This window comes from Pundamilia nyererei, unplaced genomic scaffold (genome assembly GCF_000239375.1).
Source record: "Pundamilia nyererei isolate P.nyererei 1_Seehausen unplaced genomic scaffold, PunNye1.0 scaffold00206, whole genome shotgun sequence".
NCBI lineage: Eukaryota > Metazoa > Chordata > Actinopteri > Cichliformes > Cichlidae > Pundamilia > Pundamilia nyererei.
In genome coordinates this window covers 246,639-259,448 of record NW_005187607.1, presented here as the reverse complement: position 1 = coordinate 259,448, position 12,810 = coordinate 246,639, and the positions used below count along the sequence as shown (strand labels likewise).

Here is a 12,810-nt window from a genome sequence, read left to right as displayed (position 1 = left end):
AAAAAAAAAATTCTTGGCAAAAGCGAAAAGCGAAAAGCAAAAGCGAAAGAATTTGCCAAGAATGAAGAAATGTATTTCTATGATCTTACTCCACGGCCACGTTCATACATGTGAAAGTCTCCATCTCATCGTTTTGAATTGAATTCTAATGAGCATTTAAAAGACGTTTTTAAGTTCGTGACTTTTCCAAAATTTTTCATCGTTACTGTAACGACAGAAGTATTTAGGGCTTAATCATACTCAAGTGGTAGCACAAATGCTTTACCATCAAAATATACACAAAGTACTTAAAATACACAGTTATTAGATTTACATTTTAACCCCTGATCCCATCCATGCTGTCCTCTAAGCAATTTGTAAGACTTCTGGTCAAGCTGTCATGCGGCACAGCTACATGACGCAAGCTCCAATGACGTGACGTGAAGGTGATGCAAATCGATAGGCCGTTTCAGCTTTGGAGAAAAATTTACTACACCCTGGGTTTGAAAAAAATGTCTGGGATTCTCCCGTAGACCGAATTATCTTCTGATGCCACCGTCATCTGAAATGGAGGAGGAGCTTAATACGGGTCAACCTCTCTTTTACTAAAAACAGACAAGTAACACGATGTGAGACTTCACACTTCACAGCACTCTAGTCTTAAAGCATCAATAGACACGCTACACTCCCCTGTGAACACAGCCCTGCTCCAATGAGGCTGATTAAATGTGAGTGCTTAATAAATCTACTGGATTGGGGATGTGGAGCTCCAGTGGTCAACTGCATAATTAATTAACATTTGATTTGAGTGAGCCTTTAAACATGAAATAAGCCTTATCTGTGTATATAAAACACTTAATTTAACACAGTTACTGAAGGTCCAGTCATCTGAGTGAGATAATCAAAGCATTAAAGAGCTGCTGGGTATTGAACACAGACTGATACATCACATCAGTCTGACTTTAGGTCCTAAAATCCAGCATCACTGACCAGTTGAAACCACTTTCTTCTGTAGATATTTAAAAAAAAGAAAAGGTCTGTACCTGATCCACACACAACAAACACAAAGAGGGCGAGCAGCCAGGGACCCACTGGATACTTCTCTTCTTGTGGCCGCTGTGGAGGAGAAACACACATCATGTACGTCAGCAAAAATGTGCTGCCGAGCAAACACAGAGGCTTCCCTGCTCCTTGTCCAACTTCAACAACTGTTTTTGCAGGGATAAACCTCAGAGTCTAATTATACACTGAAAGGTGCAGGGTCAGCACTTCTCTCTCCCTCTTTACACGGTGGCTCATCAGTCAAAGGTTTAGAGAGCAGCCGTGATGAGCTCATCTGGTTGGATGTGTTAAACCTGGACCACATGCAGCTTGATTTGATCTCAAGTGGGCTCAACCTGAAAAAGTTTTGCCAGTAACTTAAAGAAGGGAGAGAATTTGTATGTTTACATCTAAAAATATTTCACTTTAACTTAAAAAAAAAAACAAAGAAAAATATTATTCCTTTCCAAATTATTCTCTTATTTAATGAGACATTCACTCTATTATTATTAATATAATAACATGTACATATCTTATCAGACACCAGCAACCAGCTCAAGGATTTAGCAGCAGAAACCCTGATAATCACAACCAAAGCATTCAGAGGAGCATCTATGAACCCATGACACATTGAGCCTTGAAGCAGATGGGCTACAGCAGCAGAAGACCACACTGGGTGAAACTCCTGTCAGCTAAGAACAAGAATCATTGGAAGATTAGAGAAACGTGGCCTGGTCTATGAAACTCAATTTCTGCTGCAATATATAGATGGTAGGATCCAAATTTGGTGTAAATAATATGGCAGTATGATTCCATCCGGACTTTCATCAACAGTTCTTGCAACACCTTCCTAATAAATTGGCCAGTGTGTCTGGCGTCACAGTGGGAAAAGACAAAACCTGCTCGTCTTTAGCTCATCTTGGTCTAGAAATGCTTCCACTCCCTGTGTAATACCATGGGGATCACCAGAGAAGGATTATCACAGAACTTTATTGGAAAACTAGAGCAAATGAGCAAATTTGACATTCTGCATTACATGTCTGCTGTTGGGATGTCAAACGTGTGAGGAGGAGGAGGATATGTGAAGAAAACTAATGTTGACATCACTGAATAGAGTTACTGAGACTAACAGAAATGAAAAGAGAAAACTTGTGGAGAAGACAACCCTCCATGATCCTTTTACTGACCTTGAGAACAGATACTAAAGTTAATAAATGTTTAAATCCACAGTAGTGGAAAAGAGTGCAAATAAAAATGAAAATGTGAAGGACGTATTAAAGATATTTTAAAATGTTCCACAGTCATTAAAAGTAATTAATAGTAACTAATAAGACTCATAAGCGCCATCTAACATCTATTTTCACTTTTTTAATTCAGTGTTTTTTTTGGTTTTGCTTTGTGATATCAGCTTGCCATTCAACTGCACTGACCTCAGTGAAAGGTGGGAGCAGGTGAGACAAACATGTTGAGTAGCAGGGATGTCAAAAGGGCAAAGACTCCTGTTCAGCTCACCTAGTTTGGCATTAACTGTATTTTCTTAGATTTTACAGCTTTTGCTACATTCATACTACACCACATTCATTGATTCAAAAACAATTAAATGAGAGAAAAGCTCCAGTTGGTTCTTTTTTGTCTTTTTTGGGGGGAACTTCACAAAAATCTTCTGGGCAACGAGCCACCACAAACTTTTCTGCAATTTTTTTTGCAAATGTCTTTCTTAAAATTTAAGCCCAAATGGTTGTGATGCTGTAGTAAGTGAAAGAAACCAATGTTTTCTAGCATGTAGAAATTGCACGGTTTTTTCCAATTCAACTCAACTTTATTTACATAGCGCCAAATCACAAAAACAGTTGCCTCAAGGCACTTCATATTGTAAGATAACCATTCTACAATAGTGAACTTGGCGACAGTGGGGAGGAAAACCTCCCTTTTAACAGGAAGAACCCTCCAGCAGGATCAGGCTCAGTGAGGGGCTGGTTGGGGGTTAGGGGAGGCAGGAAAAATGTAGAGTGCTGTACAGTGGTCCTTCGTTTATCGCGGGAGTTACGTTATAACAAATAACCCGTGATAGGTGAAATTCATGAAGTAAGGAAAGTTTTAAAGTCTGTCTCCTGAATCCAAACTGGGAGCTGGTTACATAGGGGTGTCAACACAAGGCCCAGGAGCCAAAACTGGCCTGGCGAAGACGCCAAACAATGTGAAGGAGGTCCTAAATAAAGTTAAAAGTCCAAAATGTAAGTTTTACAAGTCTTATTTTTGTTTTTTTAAACAATTGGTCCACAGTAAAACAAACAACAACAACAAAAATTTCCAAAAAATTACCAAATAAATCTGATAAATAAATCGTACGTTCTTTTATTTACCAAAAAGCCTTTTATCATTTGTTTTGTTTCATTACTTTTAATCATTTTTGTATTTTAAAAAAAATATATTTATTTCTAACAAGTCTTTTCTGTTACTTTATGATAGCTCAGTAATTAATGTGTAGTTAAACTTCTTCACCATGACAGAAAGTTTCACCGGTCACTTAGGATCAAAGTGGACTGTATGTGGCCCACAATGTAAAGTAAAATAAAGTGATGGATTTATTGGGGTTTATTTTCCTTTTCCTTAATGACAACCAATTATTTGTTTTTAAATCAATGCATTTCAGACGTGCTCTCACGTTTACCGCTGATTTTATGTCAGAATTAACGGGTTTCGGCAATTTTCCTGCCCTAACTGCAGCCTCTTCACCCGGACAGCAACATGCAGTGTGCGGCGGTCACGAGCGGAGTGAATCCAGTCTGAATAAATTACACCCCGATCCGCTCCGTGTGAAATAAAACACACCGCACATATCACGCTGAAGCTCCCAAGTCGCTCAGCACCCTGACACCTTTAACTGACAGCTGGCACCATCAGCACTACCATCACCGCTGCGCTCACGCCGGGCTGAACGTCACCTCTCTGGGCTAACGTGTCAGGTTGGCGTCGCTCTGCGTGTCCGTTAGCGGCTCACCAGCGTCTTGGCTACGTTTCCTCTTTGAGTGATGTTCTTGCTGTGCTTCTCGTTGGCCATGCGGATCCTCTGTTTGGCCACCATCTTCACCGGGATACGCCAGTCTGTTTTTAGCCTGTTGTTTTCTGATGCTGCAGGTTGACGACAGCAGCAGCAGCGGCGCCTGCGTCAAGTCACCAAAAGTCCGCGAAGAAGAAACCGGAACCGAAGTGCGATAGCGTTCAAAATACGAGCACGAAGCTATTATAACAAGTTTTTATGCTCTATTCTATGGTATTCGAAGTTCAGAAATCCAACACGTGACTATCTATATATGCTTACTGTACGTTTAAATCGTTGTAAGACTTAAGTTATAAGAAATTATACAAAATGTTTACCGAGACTCTTACTTTGAAGGGCCCCACAGGATGTTGCGTGTTGTACGTTGTTGAGCTTGAAAACAGCATCCCCATGCACCTGGCGCGTTCAGGGGCGCGCTCCAGCTATCGATGACTGAATAATAGACTATGATTGAAAATAAATGAAATAGAAAACTTGTCGTCACTGTACGACTCATTTTCTGTACACGTATTTTGTAATAAATATTATGAGATGATTAAAAATAATCTAATTTCTATCCATCCATCCTCTTTTGCTCATCTATATCAAGGTTGTGGGTTTACATGTCTGTCATCTACCTAAATATAACGATGCGTGTTTTGAGACAGCCTAAAAGTTACCTTGTTGTTTGCCTTAAAAAAGAAGGTTGAAATGTTTTTTTGGTCCAGTGGTTACCAGTCAGAAAGCCAGTGGTTTGATCCCTAGCTCCTTCAGTGTGCATACCAAAGTATCCTTGGCCAAGTTACCTCACCCTTAGTTGTCCTCAGTGCATCCATTTCACTTTGTGGGATTCTTGTTTTGACATTTCAAAGCACTTATTACAAGTCTCATTCACCTATCCAGACAGGTGCTTTTGCCTAACATTCACAAAGTTGCTTTTATTCATCTGGATGTAGCTTTTCAGCGGGAGAAATATTTCATCACTCGTCTAAGTGACTTAATCAGTCTCGGCTGACTGCAGTTTCCCCACCCTTAAAAACCATATATTTGCATAATAACCTAAAGAAGCACCAAAAACAGGGCATGGGGTCATGGCCATTGATCAGTGATCATGAAACTGAGTACTATCCACAGATCGGTGGGGGACGACTGCAAGCACTGGATTTATTCTTGGTTGAGAGATGGTCGTTCCTGACCAAACCAGCATTCCTCCCTGTCCAGGATGTGTACATCCTCTTCATTGTAAGAGTGTCCACTGACCTGTAGATGTAAATAAGACTGCGGAGTCCTGGTCTGACGGGGTAGCTCTTCTGTGCCGTGCCGTCCGTGAAGCCTCCTGGCATACACCATATTACTGTTGTTGTGAATGGGGACCTGATTCTTGGGGGTAACGCGTTTTGGGATTTGAAAGTCACGGAGACAGTGTTTTTAGAAAATGCATCTCTGCAATAATACTCCTAACACATAAGGTATCACTAAAGGTTTTCGCTTAAGCAACAGTTGCCCTCCGCTCCTGGATCCAGCTGGCATAACCACATTTACTCAAGGCCTTATTGAAATGATATTCTTCTGCTTCTTTCTGCTGTGCCCGTCTGGGATGGTGTTCATTCTGTGTTGTAGTGTCCGGATAACACCCACCTTTGACTCTTTCAAGATTCCAATTCTGTGTCTGACTCCAGGAAGCCACATCCATTCTCTGTGTATTACTGTAGAATCTTTAGCTTACAATATAAAGTGCTTTGAGGTGACTGTTGTGATTGGTGCTATGTAAATAAAACTGAACGGACGTTTTCCCAAATCTCACTCTGATAGATAAGAATACTTAATGTATTTTAAAATTCTTCCACGAGTCTGATTAAACTTGAAAATGTCAGCCAGTGGCTTTAAGGGCCAGTCTTCAGGGTGATTAATAGTTAGCTGTCAAAATGAACAAAAACCAAGTGTTTCTGATATCAGCAAACCCACTAAAGCCTTTTTTAAATGACTAACTGGCTACAATACTGGCAAATGTTTACACCACTTGAAAAAACTCGTATTGCTGGTCTTGTTGTGAACATTTATCAGAGTGAATGGATTATTGCTGTAAGGCGGTACTTGTTTGACACCACACTACACAATCAGGGTCAATAGACTCGGTGTTTAGACCACCTTAAATTACAGCCTGTGTGTCTGACTACAGCGGAGCGACAAGTGCATGGTGAGAGTGATAAGAAGGTACTCACTCTCATGTTACACAGACAACAGCAAAATGACCAATATAAGCATGAAACCCATCTCAATGCAGTGAGTAACAGCTCAGCTTTTACTTAGTATGACATGTGTTTCTGTTACAGCATCCTTACATCACGAGGAGGAGCGAGCCGGCTGCTCGCAGTCAGGAGGGCAGAGACAGAGTAGAAGTTTCCTAGCAACTGAGTCAAAGAGTTTACTTGGAAAGGACTCCACCAATGAAGAAGAGACAGACGGGTTGTCCAAACACTGTACTTACGAGTGTGTTTGTACAGAGGGCCTCGAATGGTTAGATTATCAACTGCTTGACCAACTATACAGTCTGAAATACATACAGAATACAGCATGTTGCTTTTACTTTTGTAGTGCACCCCAAGACAGGTTAACAACGGAAAAGTGTTTAGCTGTTGGCAGAATCAGTCCTATAATCACATTAATACTAATCGGACACCACGTTTATTTCTTCCAGGAGAGTATGAGTCAACGCACCTTTTATTTCAGACAGTGAAATTACAAAGAGAAGGAATACTTTCAGCTTATACCATTTTAAATAAAAAAAAAAAAGTAAGCAGGCCATTTATTTTAACATGTACAGAAACAAAACTAACATGCATGGCACTTGTCCATACCCATAATTTAGTACCCATGGTTGCACTGTTTAATGAATGTAAGGGCATCTGGACCTCTGAATTCTTTAAACAGAGTTTATAAAATTTGGAAAATTTTTACTGAGTTAAAGAATGTTTTAAACAAAAGAGAAGACAGATTGCAACTTTTGCTGGGTCTTTTGTTTTTATGAAAAAAAAAAAAAAGACTGATCTCAATGGGCCTTTTCTGGTAAAAATAAAAAGCAATCAACTAAACTAACCCCCACTGATCACTAATGTAGCTGAAAGCAGAAGCATGAGCTGTGTTTAGAATAAAGGTAAGCAGAGATGACACTGAATTGTGTGTTTCGGTGTATTAGCCATATTCTTACAGTTGTGGACCCACCTCTCAATTTATAATTGATACTTATGAATTTACAAAACCAAAGATTCTCCTGATAGGCTCCCGTTTTCTCCTTTGCCACCCCATTTAAGAAGGAGAAGAAGAAGGGAAAAAAAAAAAGCTCAGGGGGTGGTGTAGCAACCTTGTCAGCCTCTCTGACCTGACTGCAAGTCTCCAGCTGCTGAGCTCAAGCCTGCCAAGAAAAATAACACCCAGCTCCCTCTGAAAATGCAAACATTTGACATTTCCCTTCGTGTGTGAAAAAGAAGCGCTGTGAGGAAGTCAGAGGTTGTGGCTGCGACTTCAGATCAAATGTCCTGGTGTGATCGGCGTAAATGCAGGACCTGAATTTGAAGCTTCTTTCTTTCCCATCCTGGGAGGTCTCCATCGTCTCTGAAAGAATGAACAGTTTTTGGTGAACCAAGATCCAAATTGGCATGAATAAACAACAGATTTGGATGCAGAAAACAAATTATAAGCCTCCTTCTCTGCAATGACAAACCATTTAGCTTTTGGTGATTTTTGGTCAATGTTACCTAAACATTATCATCCTGAAGAGTTGGTTGGTTTAAGAGAGATTTATAAATATGATATTGTAATTTAAGCATTCCTGCTAAGTGACTGTACTTTGTAACTTTAGGCACCCAAATCACTTTGTCACTTAACTAGTCACGTGGCAATAACTCACCATTTAAGCCACTGAACTTTAAGCTGATCATCAGTAGGGGAAGAAAGGTCATTTAACCCTTAAGCCCTCCTCAGACATTTTTTTTCCAACTTTTTCCATTGATGAAAAAGATTTCCTGCAAAAAGAATCCATGACAGAAGCTTAACACAGCCAAAAATGATCGTCAAATCAAATTTTTAAAATCAGTGTCTTTTACTCTTACATGTGGTCCATACTCTGATGCATTTGCACCCTTTTGAAAGATAAAAAAAAAAAAAAAAGAAATATTCAAGGATTTTATGGCAGATTTTGCAATGTGAGGAGACAAGAGCAAAGTGACGTTGAATGTAACATGGTGGTAGTTTTTGGCGGTGCCAGACACTGTAAATCCAAGTAACATCGTGTGGGAAAATTCCAGCAGATCAAAATTCCTATGAACAGAGAATGTGTTGAAAAAGAAAATGTTCAGTTCTCTGGGTGAAAACATCTTGTCGATGCCAGAGGAGACTGGCCAGACTGCTTTGAGCTGCTAGGAAGGCAGCAGGTATAACGGGAAACTGAGGTGACAATGGCTCGCCAAAATTAGCCAGACGATTTAAAACAAAACAAAAAAAAAACAAAAAACAGAAACACCACAACATACCCCCCCGAAAAAAACAAGCATTGCCTGGTCTGAAGAGTCCCGATTTCTGCTGCGACCTTTGAAATTTGGGGTCAAAATTTGGCATAAACAGCATGACACCATGAATCCATACTGCCTTGTGTCAGTGATCATCATTTAAAACACCACAGCTTACCTGATTATTGCTGCTGACCACATCCATTCCTTAGCCACCAGAAGATGAGTACACTGTGGTTACAGACTCCAGCAGGATAAAGCTCTATGTCATAAAGCTCAGATCATATCAAACCTTAAGACCTCCAATTACCTGATCTCAGTGCAACAGCGCACCTTTGGGATGTGGTGGAACAGGGTCACATCATGATGTGCACCGGATGAATCTGCAGTGGCGCAGATGCCATCATATCAACATGGAACACAATGTCTGAGGAACGGTTCCAGCACCTTTTTGAATCTGTGCCATTCGGTTGAATCTAAAGGAGTTGCTGTAGCTTAGAAAGCAGAGCAAGTCATCTAATCGGAAAGTTGGTGGTTCGATCCCAAGCTGCTCCAGTCTACATGTCAAATCTTGTCCTTAAGATGCTTACCCTGATGCATCCATTGAAATGTAAATGTTAGAACACACAAAAGTAGTGTTTATACAACATGCCCCATTCATACAAAGCGAGTGGTTTGAGTGCTCAGGTAGAGTAGAAAAGCAAGATATAGGAACCAGTCTATTTACCACGTCATGAACAATTACACAGGTGAGTGTATGCAAGCTGTGACATTAAAAGAAACTTTCATGCACATTTAGTGAGACTGTTTCCATCTTGTGTTTACAGCCAAGAAATTCACTTCTACCTCTGCACCGTTTTTGTCAAAACAGCTTGGAGAATTTCTGCATGTTTATCTGCCCTTGCAACACAAATGAAAACATTAAAGTTTCCATTTATTCTCAAACTGTGCAAACATTGTACATTTTAAAGAATAAAGATAAAACTGAGTTCTTGCTCTTTGTTAGAGCAGACAGGAGGGAAGCTGAGACCGTTTACAACTCCGAGGCAATAATTATCCCCAAGTCTAAGGGACAGCAGGTAGATGACTTAACATGTGCATGTGGGATGAAACTGCTGTAGGTGACTCCAACTGGGGAGTGTTTCACATTTAACCCACTTTAGAAAAAGATATTGTTTGAGGAGTAAAAACGTAACAGACACTGTTAAGTAGGATCCAAATTCAGAGAATTTCAGAGCATCTGTGTTGTAAAGGAGCACCACTAACCTTAACCTATAACACTGGGAATATATGACCTAAATTCAGACTTGTTTACCTCAAACCTGCTACTCTAATTATAGTCCAAAAGCACCCTGTAGAGCACAAACATGTACTTCCAAGTCGTCACGAGAGGAGGGTAAACAGCAGTTAACCCAAGCAAAATAAACCTGAAACATGAGAGATGAATTAAGCTACAGACAGATCCAGCTGGAGCGGTGGAGGAGGGAAGGAAATATTCAATGTCAGCTCATATGAGGGTGTGACATTAACAAAATAAGGTCTGTATGAAAACACAGAGACAGGAGGCTGGGTTGAAGCTCATTACATCCTAAACGACTCCACCCTCTTCTTTTGAATGCTGGGCTCATTTACCTCCTCCCTGCTGGCCCACTCCCCACTGGCCTTGATGCTGTCAGGCAAACAGAGCTCCATGTTTAAGTTCGGCTACAGAAAAACAGACTTAACATAACTGAGCTGCTGGAGAGTGCGTTCATTTCATGTCCGCAAACAGTGATGTTCATTCTCATTTCTGTCAGCTGCTCACGCTCACTGCTGCTACGACGAATGTGAAGCACCATTTACACGCTTCCTGCCACATAAGCAGTCTCACAGCAAAAATGCCGATCTGCTTTTTTCTCTCTCAGCACAGCCAAATGTTTTTCATGGGCTGAAGGAGGAAGAACAACAAGCCGGAGAATGTATTTGCAATTAACTGACCTTTGGCCACTAAGAATTTCACTGATGCTTTGTGGTGAGGCACAATTTAGAAAGAAAGGAAAAAAAAAAAACCTGTAATGGATTGATTCAGTCAAGGTTATTCAATTATTTACACAGGTACAAGCCATTGGACACCCTGGAATTGTTGTTGTTAAAGTGTGGAAACCCCCCTTCTGACATCCAGAGAGCTCTTTATTCATTATAAAGAATGGCCTGTCTACTTAATCCATTAGTTTTTTTAAACTGCCCATTATTTGATAATGTACCATTAACCTATCCCTATGATTTGTCTGCTTCTGGATTTATGTCCTGTGAACTAAGCACAACTGTCTCAATAGGCACCAGAGTTAGAGGGTAAAAATTTGTGTGTGTTTGCATGAGTTTGGGAATGCATTTTTGTTTCTGTGCATGCCTGTTGCGTCTGTGGGTCGGGTCTTCGACTCAATCTCAGGCCCCCCACAACTGTGGAGGCCTGTCTCACCCCATCACACTTGCTGGTGCATTCGTCTGCTCTGGCAGAGCCTACCGGCTTGTCGCTGCAGCCCCCTGTGGCTTTTGCACGATGGCTGCTGGATGAACCTGGGTGACCGGTTGGGATCTCCTCAGCACTTTTCTTCTCAACTAGAGGAGAATGACCAGAAAGATGGAAATGGCCAAGGGACAATTTCAGGCTCAAACTGCTTCCTGGACAGTGTTACAGGGGAAGGACTCTTGTGGTTGCTGAACTACAGCAGCTTTCAAGATGAGGAAAAATAAACAGAAAGGGGATGTATGGGCAGCACGGTGGCACGGTGGTTAGCACTGTTGCCGCACAGCAAGAAGGTCCTGAGTTCAATTCCAACATCAGGCCGGGGTCTTTCTGTGTGGAGTTTGCATGTTCTCCCCGTGTTTGCGTGGGTTCCCTCCGGGTACTCCGGCTTCCTCCCACCGTCCAAAGACATGCAGCTTGTGGGGATAGGTTAATTGGATAATCCAAATTGTCACTAGGTGTGAATGTGCGAGTGAATGGTTGTCTGTCCCTGTGTGTTGACCCTGCGACAGACTGGCGACCTGTCCAGGGTGTACCCCGCCTCTCGCCCTATGACAGCTGGGATAGGCTCCAGCGCCCCTCGCGACCCTGAAAAGGATAAGCGGAAGCGAATGGATGGAGGGGATGTACGTGATGGTTCTCAGTCATCCAGGTCAGTGGTCCCCAACCTTTGTTGCGACACCGACCGGTTTATGTCTGACAATATTTTCACGGACTGGCCTTTAAGGTGTTACGGAAAAATACAACAAAATAAAACCAGTACCAAAAAAAAGAATATTATTCATAACACACGAGGAAAAGGCCCTGGGAAACAGAGTTAACGAAAAACAATAATAAAAAAAAAATAACAATAAAAAACTTAACATAAATGTCACACCTGAGCCTCAACTCTCGCGGCCTGGTACCAAAAGACTCACAGACCGGGGCTTAGGGACCGCTGATCGAGATCATTGTAGTTTGTCTGCCTGCAGACTGTGACACAAAACTCAGAGTGGAGAAAGAGAGAGGTGGACCCAGGAGCAGACACAGGTGAGGAGGCAGAACTACATTGACATGAGGGATGCAACACAGATGACGCGACACTGACAAAGAAACCTCAGACCCGATACTGACACAGAACCAAAACCTAGGAACAAACAAAGACATCAAGAAATCAAAGATTAACAATACAAAACAGAAAATGCTGCGTCACCGACCCAGGACTGTGACACTTTGAAAGAAAAGCATCTGTACTACTTTAAGTTTCTTGAAGACATTTCACCTCTCATCAGAGAAGCTTCTTCAGTTCTAAGCGCAATTGGTGGAGAGTCCCAGATTTGAAGAAGCTTCTCAGATAAGAGGAACACTCTCCAGTTGGTTCCTATAATTTGCTAGGTTTTTGATTCCCTTTTATACTCCCTAACCATCTCTTCAACCTAAGACGCAGACAAAGAAGACCTTGTCCCAAGAGTTTGCACCTTGTGGGGGTCCCGCAGGGCTCAATTTTAGGGCCTCTGCTTTTTTCATTATATTTACAGCCCCTGGGAACAATCCTCAGAAGGCATGCTATGCTGACGACTGTCAGATCCATCTGCCTCTGAAGCAGAACGATGCCTTCTCTATTATTAAGCCACTTTTAGCATGTCTAGAAGACATTAAATCTTGGATGTCCCTAAACTTTCTAAGATGCAATTCCAGCAAAACTGAGGTCATTCTGTTTGGTCCTAGTGGACCTTGTGAACCCTCCGCTATTGATTTGG

At 41.4% G+C, this 12,810-nt stretch overlaps 1 protein-coding gene across 1 annotated transcript in view; it reads right to left on the bottom strand.

The window, feature by feature from the left end:
* serp2 (stress-associated endoplasmic reticulum protein family member 2) overlaps positions 1-4,210 on the bottom strand; it is a 6,906-nt gene extending 2,696 nt beyond the window's left edge. Inside the window, exons 1-2 of the mRNA XM_005747823.1 lie at positions 4,022-4,210; positions 1,023-1,095 (exon numbers count right to left, since the gene is read on the bottom strand). Of these exons, the coding sequence (XP_005747880.1) occupies positions 1,023-1,095; positions 4,022-4,105 (157 nt within the window). The 5' untranslated portion in view covers positions 4,106-4,210. The remainder of the gene's footprint in view (positions 1-1,022; positions 1,096-4,021) is intronic.
* Positions 4,211-12,810: the final 8,600 nt, after the last annotated feature.